Genomic DNA, 17,467 nt, shown 5'->3' with positions numbered 1-17,467 from the left:
CTGTGCCACATAGTTTAAATTGCATCAATACAAGAGAATTTTGATATCATCGTTTATATGTTTGTATCAATATGATAAAAAAAATATTTTGAGACAGATAATTCTTTCTTATCTAGACTTTTTGTCAGGAAAAAATTTCTTCACAAACAGGAAATTAGCACAATTTTACGTCTGGTATTATTATAAAGACACTATGGGATCTTGATACGTGTGCTAAGCATTAAATAGCGTAGGTAGATATCCACCCCAACAACTATCTAGATTTTCATATTTTGTCCCATAATTCCCAAAATAGTCCATAAAATTTCTTTTTTTTTTGTTCTACTGCTTACGATAGACTACTACATAATCATTACTGATGCAAAACAACATTTAGATACGTCCAAATCTTTTCTACCACTCCATTTTTTTTAGCTTCATTTTCTGATAGAAAGGCTAAAGTGTTGAAAATTAGTCTCACAAAGGGTTGTTCCTTCTCTTTGAAGCCTTACATGACCCAATAGAACCTAGACAACATTTTAACCCTTTCTTCATCAGACTTGAGCAGTAACCCCCCATCGACAACAAAAACAGCAATTAACTCGCACTTCAAAAGGGAAAGACAGAACATCAAAAATCCAATCTGATTCTTATTTCCTTTTATCAATCTGGAGTGAGAAACCCATGAAGTAATTTAGGGAAGTGTCAATTTCGGTCTGTCTTTATATTTTTGTACCGACCAAGGGTCTACGCACTGTCTGTCGTAAGTTGACCGGCCAAAAACAAAGCGCAATCCCTACAAATAAAAATACTTCAAGTTTAAATCAGCATATTTCATCTTCATGCAGGGCCGTATTCAGGATTTTTTCGGCTAGGGGGGGGGTACAAACAACGACAGCTATTTATTTATATTTATTTATGTAACGTTTTTACGAGCCGGACAAACATTCCGGAGGTGGGGGGCTAAAAACTCCCTAGTCCCCCTAGATACATCCTTGTCTTCATGACTTGTTTTGAGCCCTGTCACCAGGTAGGTTGTTTAGAATTATCTTGGAAAAAGATACCCCAATCCCGCCCGTGTATAATTTTACTCTTTTTTGTTATTTTAACCCTCCAAAAAAAAAGAGCAATCCTTACAAATAAAAAATACTTCCGAGTTTAACTTCAACATCCTTCATCTTCATGCAGGGCCGTATCAAGGATTTTTTTCGGCTGGGGGGTACAATAAAAGACAACAATCTATTTATATTCATTTATGTAACATTTTTAAGAGTCGGACAAACATCCCGGGGGGGGAGATTAAAACCTCCCTAGGCCCCCTGGATACGGCCTTGTCTTCATGACATCTTTTGAGCCCAATCACCAAGTAGGTTGTTTGGAATTATATCGGAAAAGCTACCCCTATCCCGTTCATTTTACTCTTCATTGATTACCTCTCAAGTGGGAGACTCGAAATAAGAAAATTATCATAAAACTGGATGAATCTCCAGCACTGCCAGGTCTTCATTTACTCTTTTGCACATAAGAAATACAAAAGAAAAACATTCCTTCCAAAAACTGCAACAAATAAAGATTTTTTACCTGGTTTTGTGAAAAAGGTGGTGGGAAATAAGGTGGCTGAAAATCAGCATTAGGTGTATGTGATAAGCGTGCCCCGCCAGCAAACGTAGCACCACCACCAATGCTTGTAATTTGACCAATTGAGCCACCATGCCCTGATACCCGCTCCTAAAAGAGAAAATGGTGCTATGTTAAAAATCTAACATCTAACATGAAATCTAACATAAAACATGAAATCTAAGAACGGTAGCCAAATCAACGTGAAAAACAAGAAGCCAAATCAACGTGAAAAACAAGAATGAATCCATAAAATGTTGAAATCTAACATGAAACATGTTAAAAATCACATTTTAACATGTTAAAAATGGTGCTATGTTAAAAAGCTAACATCTAACATGAAATCTAACATAAAACATGAAATCTAAGAACGGTAGCCAAATCAACGTGAAAAACAAGAATGAATCCATAAAATCCATAACACACAAAACATGAAATCGAAGAACGGTAGCCAAATCAACGTGAAAAACAAGAGCATAAAAAAGATTTTTAACAGCGCTAAAAGGGCATTATGGCCCCGCTGAGTATACAGAAATTGGATTCAGTTGTATGAATTAAAGAATTTAGATTTTATATTTACATATTATTAATTAATGAATCCATAAAATATTTATATAGTATATAAAAAGAGAGACCAAAAGCTATAAAAAAAGACCAAAAACAGTGACAACACTATAAAATATTTTAACAAAAATATTTACGGTTTTGAAGGCATTTGGTGTCATTCCATTTGTAATCTGTACCGGTAGCAACCAGGCTATTTCTAAGTCAAAATCTTATCCACAAGAAAAATAAATATATTTGACAGATAAAAATTGCAGCTATTTCATTCCACACCATTTACCGGCCGTCGACTGTTATTCCTTTGATAATTTTGTTTATCGTTAGAAGGCTAGTAAACCTCCGCCAATAACTTTTAATTTTCCCCTTCCTATAAGTTCCTACAATTTTCACATAATTTCCGTCTTTTAATATTCTAAAAAAAAAGGTCCCATCCATCGATAAAGTCCGACATAGGCTGCTCCCACGATCAGATAGACTAGATTACGTATGGAGTGCGCTGTCCTTCCACGGCAAGAGATCAAATAATCTCCAAAAGATGAGAGCTTTTTACAAATAAAGAGAGGGATGGACAAATTAATAAATACGTATGCCTACTCAGTACCAGTTTTAGACCCCATAAACTGGGGGGGGGAGAAAGGTATACAAAAATTAAGATTGCAACAATTGTTAGTCAATTAAGTGTCAACAGAGTGTAAAATAGTGCCTTAATAGGAATGTAAAAATATAAAATAAAAGGAATTTAATACCAGATGTCAGAAAACTGGGGAAGGGGGCAGCTACCCCTTGCCTAGACCTAAAACTGCCCCTGTGCCTACTTAGATAGCAGTCTGCAATATTAAGCCTATATATCAGTTTACTTGACAGTCCTCAATTCTGGGAAATATTTGGGTATAGCAGACTAAAGACGAAAAATTTGACTTCGGAATGGGATATATCTGTTATCAAGCAATAAGTGGAAATTTTAGTTATTTTAAGAATTTACAGAATTAAAGCATTAAGGACATCAAATAATATGCCCCCGCGGATTCATCTTAGGTCTATTCATACTTATGGAAAATAACCCAGGATACGACCCTAGCTTTGGCGTAGCCTCATGGATTTTCTAAGATTTTTCTTTTGCTTGTTTCAAAAAGCGCAGAAAATATTCGTGAAGAAGAAAAAAAAGGGGGCATTTCCAGCCAGTGAAAATGAAAAACATTGCAAATATTTTGGCCAAGATCTCCACTCAGCCGTCCTCAGTGCAAAAATAAGAACAAACCACAAAAAAAGGCCACTAAAATAAACAAAACGAATCATAAAAAAACAATCATTAAAGTAAAAGAAGGCCCTGTGCATGCAACGGTGAAAGGGCTACTGAATAAAAATCCACCACTGAATGACAGTTCAAGGTGACCTAACATCACCTAACATTTTATTAAGATGCGAAATGATTATATACAAAAGGTACAATTCTGTATTAATAAGTTCATTACAAATGGGCTCAGATAAGTTTCTCCAGTATCTCTATTAAGGGCTAATTTCGACTGGCTCTTCGAAAACATGCACGAGACCTTTAAAGGCGCCAGTAAAGGAGGTGTTTTTGAACAAAAAGAAAGAATTGTGTTTGTTATCGTAAATGTTTGGGATAGGCGGAATTAAAATTACCAGGACTTTGGCCAAGGCCATATCCAAGGGGGCTAGGGGGTTTGACCCCCCCCCCCCTCCAAAAAAAATAAATGTTTGTCCGACTCGTAAAAACGTAACAAAAACGAGTAATAAACAAATTGTCGATACGTTTAAAAAATTTGTACCCCCCCCCCAAAAAAAAAGAAAACCTTTTGTAACCCCCCTCCAAAAAAACAGGATACGACCCTAGCTTTGGCATAGACTCGTGGCTTTGTCGATGGAAGATTTGTATTCCAACAATCTCTCTCCAAGTTGTTGGTGGGTCCTTCCAGTATAAAAGTAACCATAAGAGCAGGGGGTCCTATTAACATCCATACCCCTAAAATTGGGCTGGTTTTGACTTTGCCATAGTTGAAAAAGTTTGCGTTTTATTTGAATTTTTGAATGCAATGTTCAGGTCAATGTCTCCTTAAAATTGTTGAATTCTCAACTGGTCGCCCTATTTGGGAAAGTAAGGTACCTTTCGAATGGAGATTGTGTTGTGACAGTATCTTTTACTGTTATTTTTAACTATGCACACACTCGATACAATTTTCATCAGAATCCATATTAATAGCCGTTAAATATTTAATTATTTATGACGTTTCGAAAGTATCAAGTTTTTAGAGCAACACCACGTTTTCGCCAGGATTGCCACATCAAAATATGTGAACAAGTGAATAAAACTATCTAGCTAAATTTGACAATGCCTTTTGTCCGTTAAAACTTGAAGGTTTACAATCGTTTGATTTCCAAAGACAAATAAACCTTCAAATGAAAGCAACATCTTCTTAAGTTGTTTGGTGTCATATGTTTTATCTTATTTTTTGCTAATTTTTCATCTACATTTTTTTTATCTGCCACTCGCGACTGCCAAAAACTACATAACTGCAGATGAAAGTCTTATTCATTCAAACTTCAATTAACAATTTTTCAAATTTTTAAGATGCAGTTGTGCATTAATTTACTGTTTAAACTAAAAAGTATTAATTTTACTGTCCTTGGCATTTTTAAGGGGAAAATTCTCTAAAAGATTTTTACCTCCCCTTCCCCGTCATTAAAAAACTTTCCTCTTGGAGAAATTTCCTTGGTTGCCGTTGTCCCTGTTGTAATTTTTTCTTGCTTGGATGTCCTTTAGTTCGTGTTCAGGGTTACTACTTCAAAAGAACAATAAAAGAACACTTCGGAAAATCAATAAAGACAATTATATTCCTCAAAAATAAAAGAGGAAACAATCGTAATGTGCAATGACCTCTGCCATACAGTTTTAAGTAAACAGAACTAAAAAGACATTGTGGTGTGGAAATACACGTGGATGTAACTAAAACTGGCACAGAGTGGTAATTTTCGTAAACTCTGATTATAAATATAAGCTACGATTGTCAGCTTAGAGTCTTAAATAATTAACCAGCCCAGAGCTAAAATAATAATAAAAAAAAAAAAATAAAGATAAGCAATAGGGAAAAACCGTGACCACACTATCCCTAATAGATTAATGGATTCATTTCTGTACAATTAGTGATCTGGATCTTTTTAGTCTTCTTTCAACCAAATCTCCTGATGGTAACTACGATATTCCTGCAGGAGGATACCTGGTGTACGTCTCCAAGAAGCTGGAACAATTGTACAGTTTACGTTTTTTAACTGGGATAATTCAAAAGAACCACCAGAGATTAATTTTCCGGGATATAATCTGGATCAACGTTTGAGTTGAATAATCCCCCTCATCTTTATCGGCTGGTATATATTTTGCCAGCCTAAATAAAATTATAGAAAATTAACATAAAAGGAATGTAAAAGGGTCCAAAAAATAAATTTTACAGAACAGAAAAAAGCATGAATTTTGTAAAAACCTATTTTTCTACCTTTTCTAAAAACAAAAAAAAAATAAAAGCAAAACTTTTGTTGTTTGTCAGTTGTTATTAAGAGTTCTTTAAATGAGGAGGATTTCAATTGTATTGGAAGCAGACGAAAACTATTAATTTTGAAATGGGTGGTATGGATGTCTGCTAGCCAGGTTAGAAAGGGTGTTTGTCTACAAAAGTTCATAACTTTATAGGATTCAATAAATGTGGGAAAACATATTTTACAAACCGTGATCACCTCCGCCTCGCCCCCCCCCCCAAAAAAAAAAATGACGGTCACCCCACACAAATTGTTTGCTGGCACACATGAATAGCGAGAACACTTCAGAATTATTTTATCACCCCAATTAATGAGACCTTTGGCGATACCAGAGGGATTGCACCCTAATCCTCCTCCGAATGACGAAGCTATTAACAAGTATAACTATGAAGTGCGCAATTGGAATGATTTAAACCTGAAAGTTCATAGTCATGTTGTAGGTTAGGAGTAGTAATTAAGAAAAGCTACTTCATCAGAAGTCACTCTTAATGAAGCAATCAACAGCAATATAATTGATGGTGATGAAAACAGTTTTGAAAACAAAGCGGCGTGCCCTTTTTAAACAAAATATCTCTCAATACACACTTTGCATAAATAAATGATACACTTGTTTGAAATCTATCTGATAAGTTAAGATAGATTAGTAAAATTTAATGTACGCCTATAGAGAATCCACAACTTTCATTTGTCGAAGGATTAATAATAACTAATATATATATATATATATATATATATATATATATATATATATATATATATATATATATATATATATATATATATATATATATATATATATATATATATATATATATATATATTTTTTGTGTGTTTGTGTTGTTGCATTGGTGATTTCTCTTTTCATGATATATATATATATATATATACATATATATATATATATATATATATATATATATATATATATATATATATATATATATATAGTGACTCCAGATATGGAGTCACTAGCTCCTTAGATGTCTAGCCACTTACTAGCTTTACTAGCCACTACCCGAAGAAGAACTGAGTCGTTTGGAAAGTGGCTAAATTTTGATTCTACTTTCCTGAATGTATTTCTATAGGCTTGTCATAGTTAAGTTTCGAATCTATTTTCATTGTGTCTTGTTTTTGTGTTTCCTACTCCGTCAGTTTTGGGCTTTTGCACACTCTTGTGGGCAATAAAAATTTATTATTATTTTTATTATATACTATTAAACATGATAAAATACATCTGCAAAGAGTTGACCACTTTGACAAATAGTGGTGTGCGCCATGCGTAGTGGAAGTGTGCCACGCGTGGTAGAACAATTTGCATACCAAGATTTATACCAGATGAGTGAGAGTCACCGACACTTGAAAAAATGCGGACCTCCTTCGATTAAAAGCAGTCTACAGATTGCCTGAAATCCAGCAAAGCCCCCACTTCTATTTTTCATATGAAACTGACTCTCACTCTAAAACAGTACTGATGAGAAGACTCTCATAGAAAAAGTAGCTCACTTCAGGCACATACACAGAGGAAGGGGGGTTGATCGGACCGAAATATTAGAGTTTCAACGGAGAAGCAAATTTGTTTGATAATTCCAGGGTACCTCACCTGGTTTTTGTGTCTGTTTGCAAACCTTAGCCTCCCTCATCTTTTTTTTTTTTTTTTTTTTTTTTTTTTTTTTTTTTTTTTTTTTTTTTTTTTTTTTTTTTTTTTTTTTTTTTTTTTTTTTTTTAGTTTCACAGAAATACTTGATTACAGCCTAACGTTATTCCCTTTTAGAACTCCGATCTAACTGATAATCTGTAGAACAGGCTATTTTCATTAGAGAGAAAAAAGCTAAACGTTTGAAAAGTACTACCACTCTTTTAGATTGTTCCGAAGTTTTCGAGATTTTATTCTTAAGACTATAAATATATTCATGAACATGTCAAGTCCCGTATATCACGTGATTAAAACGACTTTCCCACATTTTTCTATGGTTCTCCTACTTTTAATCCTCCCCCCTCTTTTCCTACCATAAATGGATTCTAGCACAAGTGCCAAGTTGCGCCCAAAATAAGCCATAAATACAACACTTTAACGACAGCACGCCTTGACAAAAAAACAACAACTGGAAAGCAATTTTAGATTAGAGAAAAACATCTAGGATTTTGTTTGGGGGAGGGGGTCATTTTTTTCGGGGGTTGGGGAGTTACAAAACTTTTGTGTTCCAAGCAACGTTAACTTTTGACGACAATAACTCTTTTAATGAAGCCCAGCCCCGTGCCCAGTTAGTTTGTTAGTTAGATTAATTGCTGAATAAGTTACAGCTTATTCCAATGCGGAACAAGGTCAATTAACTCTGAGTGACGTCTTAGCTTTCTAAGATGAAAGAACGCACAAAGCACATTGCTGGAATACACTTTTTAAATTCAGGAAACCGGGAATGCTTAGACAAGCTCAAGGCAGTTATTTCCCCTCCCTGCAAAAGGCACTAAAGCCACTGAGTTCTAAGAAGAAATTTTATCTGTTCTCATTTATTCTTACCTATTGACACTAGGCACAAGCGTGGGCGAGGAGAGAAATTTGCAAACTTGATTAAATTTAAAGGGTTGTAAGAGGGATTGCCTGCCACAGCGTTCAATCCAAAATTTTTAGGAGGAGATGGGTGAGGTGTATGGTATTTTTTTTTTTTGGGGGGGGGGTACAAAAAACTAAAAAGAATCAAAAATCGTTTATTTTCATTGTTGCTACGTTTTTACGAGTCAGACAAACATTTTCGAGGGGGTGTCCAACCCCTAGCCCCCTGGATACGGCCATGCCTGCCACAGATAGTGTATTCAGTCAAGGTTAATTTTTGGACAGAAATAATATAGGAAAAAATGATTCCCCATTCAAAACTCTCCCTTCGCAGTTGGGTCCCAGCCCATCCCTAATGGCCCAAATATAATCTTAAGATGTACAAAAAAAGTTTGCCATTGTTTTCAGATTGCCTTTATTCGGCATTGTGAACCAACTATAGACAAGAAATGAGCCAAAATAAATCGACCAGGTGCGAACTTTCAGAAATCACGTACGCCAGGTGACGCGTGCCAAGTGTGGCCAAAGTGATCCAAGCGTGGCGGAACTGTGCCAAGCGTTACGTGGACCATACCAAGCGTTACAGGGACTGTGCCATGCATGGTGGAAGTGTACGGCACACGTAGCACTGTCAGAGGTACACCAGCTGACACAAAATGGGTGGCCCCTCGAAAAGGTGACAAAATCAGAAAACTTTCGTTAGTATGCAAGGCTACATATGGACGCTTCGTAACAAAGCTCTTCAACGTTTCAACAAAGTTTCAATAGATATCACAATATCCATTAGAGAGATTGGGACGCAATTGCAATGGCAGGGATTATTATATTTGAAAAGAGCTTTAAATGGAGAAGTTAGTGTTATATTTCTTTTTTTATATCTAATTTATGTGTAATAAGTAACTTCAATCTTATATTTGTGATATTTGCAGCATATTTGGTCTTGAAACAGTGACTTGCGCATGAATCTAAGGGAAGAAGAAGATTTAATCTTCTGTACTTATCGTTAAAACTACTAAATTTTGAGAAAAATTTTAATTTCTCTGTCTTTATTTAGTGTTCTTTATCAGTTCAGTCCCTCACACACGAAAAATTGGTGCTTGTATGATATACCCCCGACCTAATATTCTTCTAATATGCTTCTCTGATGCTCAATTCTAGTGAAACATACCTAAGTAAGATAAAAAATATAATACTTTAGAAGTAAATTTGGGTCATATATTTGCAGATTAGGGGGATGGGGTATAGTACAGCGGGTCTCCGTCCTTAATATGTTAGGTAAATTTACTCAGCATTTTATGAAGCAAGAATTGTTTTTTAACTTCACACTGTCGAAATACTTTACCCCCCCCACACCTAATGGGCAAATATATAGCCCAAATTATATATTTTCTAACTATTCTGTCACTTCTCTTTGTCTTTTCTCCCGCGCAGCTGAAATAAACTAACGAAAAAAAAATGGTTGTAGCCTAGAATGCGTCAATGAATCAACAATTTGAGTGGTCAGGGGTATACCATGCAAGTACCGAAAAATTTTCTAAGACAGAACGCATTTCGGATTGTAATTCTTTTTGTAGGTTAGATGGTCAGTTTGACAAACCGAAGTGGCAACTCTGATTCTGAACGGAGTTTTGGATTAATAATTGTTATATTTAAGTCTACGGATTATTACAAAGGTGACTATGGTTCAGAAAAGTACGCAGGGAATTGGTGCCTGGGTCCCCAAAAATCCTAAATTTTTCTCAAACTGAGACTTACGTATTATATCGACCACACTAGTACAGTGTCATTTGGAATATAGCCATAACTCATTTTTGCAATGTATAGCGATAGAGGAAAGCTTAGGTTAGATTAGTGCACTAGGTAGTTTTGTCCATATTTATGCCATAAAGGAAAGGAACAGAATTAATCAAAGAAGAACTCAGGGTCAGGTCAGGGCACATTCAGAATGAGATTTTATTAATACCGAGATTTAGCTTTCCACAATCACCATACATTGATAAATAAATGACATATATGGCTATGCTCCAAGTGACTCACTCCAACTGTGGTCTATATAATATGTAGATACCCCCAAACTTATTATAGCTTCTTATTCAGATTATTAAAAATTTTTAGTGTAGTATTGTCCCCTTATAAAAAAAATCCTGCGTAAGAGTCTGCTAACGTCACATTTTTATTTTTTATTTTTTTTGTGGCGGTGGGGGGGGCTTTCCGGCTCGTATTGTCCTTAAAAGTACCTCTTATACTTACAAAGCTTCTTTACTTTATTTGGAGGGGAGAAGGGAACTAATTTGCGAGGGCAAAGCTTACCAAAGCAGGTTGATTTCGACCCCATTGATCCGTTCTATCCAGGTAGCGTCTTTCACAATCAAATAGCATTTTTACTTTTGTTAAGTCAGCTCTTTAACCCCACTTGGACACCACCACCTAATTTACCTCCATTAGTGTGGACATAATTCCAAACTCAAATCCAACACTGAGATTGTAAACACAAGATTAGGACTGGAGGGTAAATTTACACCTGTAATACCGAAACGCTGAAAGCCCCTCCTACTATAAAACATTTTTCGGCCTTAGGCTCAGACTGTCGACTCCTCCCATGTGTACCGAAATCCCTCCAATAGTTTCCTTTTTACCTAATAAAAAATCAATAAATCCAGTTAATTTGTATTGCAATTTAACTAATGCGTCTTTCTTACTTGTCAATTCACTTATACTAATCTAAAAGCTGATTAATCAAAGTCTTTGGATTCAAAAATGTTTCAATGATGTGAATTTATTAGATAGAATGATATGATGATCAAATAATGAATCCATCAAACTGGGGGATATGACAAATATCAGGTGATACAGAAATTCCGCAACAAATCAGTGTATGTCGACAGATGGCCCAAAACCGGAGTAATATGGTAAAATTACAAAATAATTTCCGTTATTGAATAATTTAAGAATACCCTTCGCATCAGATACTTGACGAACCTGATACATTTTCTAGAGACGCCATATGGAGGAGGGCAGTAGTCCCTCCTATGGCTAAATAATTCATGAGTTACAACATCTTAAAAATGGGTCAAGTTTTTTAAATATGCAGTATAGAAATCGGAACTTTCTATGGTCTTTTAATGGAGAGAGTCTCTTGGTTCTTTAATTTTTGTCGTTTTTCCACCCAAGCCGTGGCTGTTCCTGGCCAAAGCAAGAGCTTGACAAGGGCATAGGACTCCGGTTCGGAGTGGCAAAGAGAACAATAAGTCCAGAAAGGAAGGGTTGAATCGGAAATTTGAACATATAGGCTATTACGGTAGAATGAGGACTTTGGAATTGCAGTTATCCCTAAACGTACCACAAACTGTAGCTTATGCTTCAGAGGCAACCAAATCAGAGGCACAAGCACAGGATGAGAAAGGGACCTGGCCCGTATCCCTTCTCCGCCAAGTTCCAAAATCTTCCATGTTTCTCGTATAGATTTTAATTTTTCGTATCAATGCCTTTTCGTTTTCTCGAGCGGGGGGATTGTGCCACCCTTTCAAATGAGTCAAAATGACAACTTAATTCAATCAAGAAAACAAATACAGAAAATCTTGCTTTTTAAGCTTTGATGTCTTCCCCCAGAAAAATCCCTGATTTCTCCTTATGGTTTGACACTAGATTTAAAACTTACCCATGAAAATTCTCAAGATTATCAAATAGGCTGAATTGAAGATTCAAGACACAGCTCAGAATAAACTATTTTAATAGCGTAACCCTGGGCAGATACGGGAAGGGGGTAGAAGAAAGACAGACATTTTTGTGTTGGGTTAGACCAAGATTCAAGTTCAGGGCTTTATAATTATTAATTTGAAAAGAAACAGTCTTACGGCTCTGCTGAAAAATAAATCGTCCAAAAAAAGAAAATCCCTACAGCCTAATCAGAAAAAAAAAATGTTGCAAAAAGAAATAATTTCATTCGTGACAAGCTACCGGGTTATCTAATCTCAACAATACAGTTCAATTATTATTACGATTATAAGACTGTAAAAACAAAGCAAAAATAAAATAAACAACTAACAGAGAAAAACCTAATATCTAGCACCGATATCATATTCAGGGGAGGGGTTACCTGGTTTAAGCCCGCTCAAAAGTTTTGTCCGACTGGTACAAAAGGAGCAAAAATACATGTAAACAAATTTTTGCACACAGAAACCTTGACAGTCACTAATCTTTTCTGTATCCCTCTGACTTTTTTTGTAGATCCCCCTCCACAGAGAAATGTCGTTCCCAGTAAACCCCCTGCCCAGCACAAGGGCCAGAGCAGCAGGATAAAATCAACTTTCTCATCTAATAAGCTATTTTAGGATAATACCCTTGAGTTCCCGAAGATCCCGCGGACGACTGGACAATCTTTTAGGTTTTGAATATGCTAATTAAAAGAGTCAAGATAGGATAGCAAATTAAATTTGCTTCTTTTTTCGCAGGGAAGAGACAAAAGACAAAATTCAAAGTAGTAATTTTTTTTTTTTTTGCATTATTGAATACTGTGTTTAAACGTACATAATTGACCTATAATGCTACAACTAGCTTACTACTATCTGATGACAAAAAACGATCATATAGATAACCACGAGCGGTTCTTAAAGTCTCTCGTGTGTGCTTCAATGCATTTCCTTCACAGTTCATGACTGGGCACTGAGCTTCCTTACTCTCACTTAAACTCATTATTACTCATTATTACTCTCACTTACTCTTTTTCTTACTTACTCACTTAAACAAGGTGGTCCCTTGTTTAAGGACAAAAATGACACTTCTAAGCAAGATTTTAGCGTTGAGTCCTCTATAATGATGATTCACCGACTGCGTTAAAACACATTCTCTTCGCAGAAGAAGTGTTTTGATTTTGGGGACCCTATATAAGATATAGGCTAAGGTGGTGACACAGGCTTGATTTAGGCGCAATGATTGCCCACTATGAGGTATTACAGACTATCCACCACCTGATGTTCAACTCGGAACCTCATGTGCTTCCATATGTGGTGCACTCCGTGCCATACACAGCCACACGTCTACTACACTGTATCTTTCCCGACATAAGCGGCGCACTTCAGTCACGCGTGGTCCGTATGGCATGGTCAAATTATTTTTCTTTTTTTTTGCCCTGCTGCGTCAGTTGGCTATGTCAGTGAGATCACTAAATATCTCCTTTTTTCATTAAGGTCTGTATTCCCTGTAATAGTTATACTATGTTTTCATTTCCCTGCTCTTCGCCAATTTTAATATAACAACGAGGGAAGAAAATTTCCCTACTACTTCATAGCTGAAATTCAGTTCTGTCCATCTACTGAATTCAATTTTATATTGGTATGCGAAGTTTTTCACACTAAAAATGCACTGAATATTTTTGTAAATCGTTGAAAAAGGACAATCTTCCTAATTTTAGACCCTTCTCTATAAAAAAGTATTTTCAATATTATAATTCTTGCTCAATCTATCAATAGATTTGAGACTAATGAATTTAGTGAATAAGGATATTGTCCTTCAGTGCAAGTACGATAAGATTCGTTTCTGAAAAATTTGTATCACAAGTCTAGATGGACCGATTTCACATTTTCCAGTTAATCGGCAAAAAAAAAAAAAAAAAAAAAAAAAAAAAAAAAAAAAAAAAAAAAAAAAAAAAAAAAAACCTAAGCCAACATAATAGGACTGGTCAGGAAAACAAAAGCCATTTTTCCAAATCTCGTAGAGGTTATAAAAAATGTTGAAAACAATTGAAAATCGCAAGATTAAGAGGTAATACCCCAAATAGAACACAAGTACAAAATTAATTTTATAATAAAAAAGAAAAATAGGAGCTGCAGGCTTGTCACAAACTCGCTTGCTATAAATAGAACGAACACCGTATTCCTTGTCCGGAACAAATTGTTTTGGTACCGTTTTGAGCGTACCGTTTTCTGAGAGTAGATAGGCTTCTCTTTTAACTGTTCTTTTATTGATTATAGTATGGGCTTGTCTACTGTGCAGGGTAAAGACTAGTTAAAAATTGTGAACAAATACTTCCTGTGCCATTTTGGCATAAGTTAAAGCAGAGATATAAAAACAAACAAGGCTATTGTTTGGGACTTGCTAAGTGATATACGATGGTTTTTTTTTTTTTTTTTCTTTTCTTTTTTTTTTTTTTTTTTTCAAGACGAACTTGAGTTTCCATCAGTGTTCCGTAATCTTTGCATCTACCCTATTTTAGTTGAAAACAAAGCCACAGCGACTATTTCCAATCTAAATTTTAGTCATGGAGATAAATTCCAAGTAACACGAATAAAGTTTTTTAATCCTTTTTTTTTTAGCTCAAATCAGTTTAATAAAGGCAAGACACAGGTGCATGTGCAGGATTTTTTTTTTCCCAAAGGAAAAATGACAAATATAACAGATAATTTTAACCACAAATATAAAATAGGAGAAATCCAGATATTTTCAAGGAAGATACCCCCCCCCTCATATGTGCCTGGCTTAAATCTTAAGATGTAAAATAAAAAAATTTATAATTGCTTTTAGTCTATTTTTATATCTTTACGCCTACATATTAAAACAATCGTCGACACTAGGACTCGACTTATTTGATGCGATTCTTGAACCACGGAAAAATATTCAATATTTGACCACAAGCATAGCTTAACAAGGGAGGTTAAGAGTCCCCATTTCCCTGAAATAAATATCCCTGGAATCTCCAGGGTATACAGACAAACAAGCTTGCAAGACAAGAAGATAGGAGTCATTCCTGGCACGTAGGGCACTGAAGTGGCGTTTCAGTTGCTGTCAAGGACAAGTAGCAACATAACCACCCAACTCCCCCACAGCAGAGATCGGCCCCTGGGCTCATCAATCCACTGTATTATCAAACAGTTATGGAAAGTGCCTTCTGATATATAATTCCATGTCAGAATACTTCCAACTTGTCAAATTAGAAGATTGTTTTATAAAAGAGGTTTTCTGACAAGTCAATAGCCATGGAAACATATTTTCAATGCAAACCAACTTATTTCTTTGCTTACATAGTGGAATGGACTTTGTCATACTTTGGCTTAGTTTTTACAAATCCGGATCCAAAGACCTTTCCAAATATTTTTCGGAATAGCTTTTAGCAAATTGTAACTTTTAGTTTCATAACGTTACAAATTCAAAAATATGAGTCAAAACATATGAACTGTTAATACCGGACAAATTGCAATCTCCTTGCGTTCTAATATAGGTATATCAAACATTTCATTTCGAATGAATTATAAACTGCATATGTTCTAATATATAAAGTCTTAATATTGGAAAAATCGTCTGATAAAAAACAAAAAATAAGACAAAAAATATAAAAATTATTTATCTATAGTGTTATTTCCTAGTGTTCTTCTACACCCTATCCTTGTGTTCTACTACACACTGAATCGTTGATTTATTTTTTAATTTCTAAATTCGTGCGGCCGGGTACATTTAAGTATTTTATTTAATATCAGACAAATTAGTCAGATAAACAAGTGTTAATATCAGACAAGAACTTAAAAAATTGTTAATGTCAGAGAAATTGTAATCTTCTTGTATCCTAATGTATATAAAACAGTTATTATTAGACAATTGTAATATCTTAGTGTTGTAATTTATACATAACTCCAAAAATTGGACTGTTTGCGGTCTCATTTTGTTCTAATACATACAAAACTGCTAATGCTGAATAAATTATAATCTCCTTCTGTCCTGATATCCAAAATTATGAATATCAGGCAGATCATAATCGATCAGTGTTCTAATTATAAAATATAGTACTATCAGAAAAAAAAATCGTTAGAAAACTGTTAATATTATTAAAAAAATTGGCAAACATCATTCCAGAATATATTGGTGGTAATTTGATGTACTTGGCTACTCATCACGAAAAAACCAAAATTACAGTTGAAGAAATAAACACGTGTAACGACTCTAACCGATAAAGCAGGTTAATCGTTGTAATTTCTGAAAAACTGGAGTAAGAGGATCAGACATAGAGCAACAATGCCGTTATTTATTCATTTTTTAGTAAAGTTAATATGAAACATTCAAAAAATAGGGTTGGACAAAATTCTCAAAATGTGTAAAAATCTTTGGTTCAGTACCAATATCAGGGAAATATGAACAAGTGACGAAAGTCAAATGCCAACGAACTAGCCTTGACATTAAGTTTACTTTTTAAGTGTCAATATTAATACCATGTCCAATAAGACCGGGGACTTGCGTAGGGGTGGGGATACTTGGCCTCCAGCATCGAAGTTCTAAATATTTCTGAATTTTTGGACACTTCTTATTCAAATTCTAAAAAACAAATGTTTCTTTTATAAATTTTTCCCCGAAAAAATTCCAACGTATGTACCTGTCCTCAATTTACCTAATGTTACCCATCCAAACGCAATTCCTGGGCAGGAGTACGGAACCTATGAATTGACATTCAAGTCTGAACACAATCATAATGATTATGGAATTTGTTTGCGATTCCAATTCAAATGGCAGGGATTTAGAGAGGGGTTTATTTTTCCCTAAAAATCGCTTTTAATACATATTTAAAAACTAATCCTTTTTGCTATCTCATTATTTCTAATTCCTCCTCATCTATTCATTTGCATTGTATTTTTACAACAACGGGGTTCTTATTATTTGCGTTCATAGAAATTATCAAGGGAACTGGTGTACATTTTGGAGCGCCACATGCGTCGTACTTTTTCTTACAACGCTTGGCACAGTTCTGCCACGACTGGCACAGTTTTCTACACCTGACATGCAGCATCTGGTGAACGTGATTCCTAAGAGTCAGTGACCCCTCTTAAATTCGCAAATTTATTGTAAATTATCCAATAACAAACGCAAACACAAAGTGTAAATTGAACAATACCCTGATGGTTTTACTTTCTATAGCGAATAAAATAAATGACATCAAAGCTGTTCTGAGAAAGATATTATTAGAGAAAGTATTATAAAGTATTTCTCTGGCACAATTTTTAAAGTAGTCTTAAACAACAAACCTATGATTTGGGCTAAGTTCACTGTTTGTATTTTGTGCTTAGAAATTATGTTTTAACTAGCGTTACGGTAACTAGTCGATATTTAAATTAAAAAAAAAGAAAATATAGGTTATTCTTTTTGAAATTCACCGTTCTTTGTCATATTTTTCTATTTTGAATTTATTCCGAGAAAAAGGGAGTCTTACTTTAAAACTTCTGGAATATC

At 34.9% G+C, this 17,467-nt stretch overlaps 1 protein-coding gene across 6 annotated transcripts in view; it reads right to left on the bottom strand.

Moving 5' to 3' along the window:
• Positions 1 to 17,467, bottom strand: part of LOC136033985 (transcription factor AP-2-epsilon-like) — a 168,162-nt gene that overhangs the window by 72,414 nt on the left and 78,281 nt on the right. For 3 of the 6 annotated variants that reach the window (XM_065715020.1, XM_065715018.1, XM_065715019.1), the window contains exon 2: positions 1,561 to 1,707. In XM_065715020.1, the coding sequence (XP_065571092.1) occupies positions 1,561 to 1,707 (147 nt within the window). Of the gene's footprint in view, positions 1 to 1,560; positions 1,708 to 10,570; positions 10,794 to 17,467 lie in introns of those variants that run through there. The other 3 variants (XM_065715022.1, XM_065715021.1, XM_065715023.1) reach the window with 2 other exon arrangements.

Source organism: Artemia franciscana, chromosome 12, assembly GCF_032884065.1.
Source record: "Artemia franciscana chromosome 12, ASM3288406v1, whole genome shotgun sequence".
Taxonomy (NCBI): domain Eukaryota; kingdom Metazoa; phylum Arthropoda; class Branchiopoda; order Anostraca; family Artemiidae; genus Artemia; species Artemia franciscana.
The sequence above is the reverse complement of the archived record's forward strand: the minus strand, read 5'-3'. Positions and strand labels throughout refer to the sequence as shown.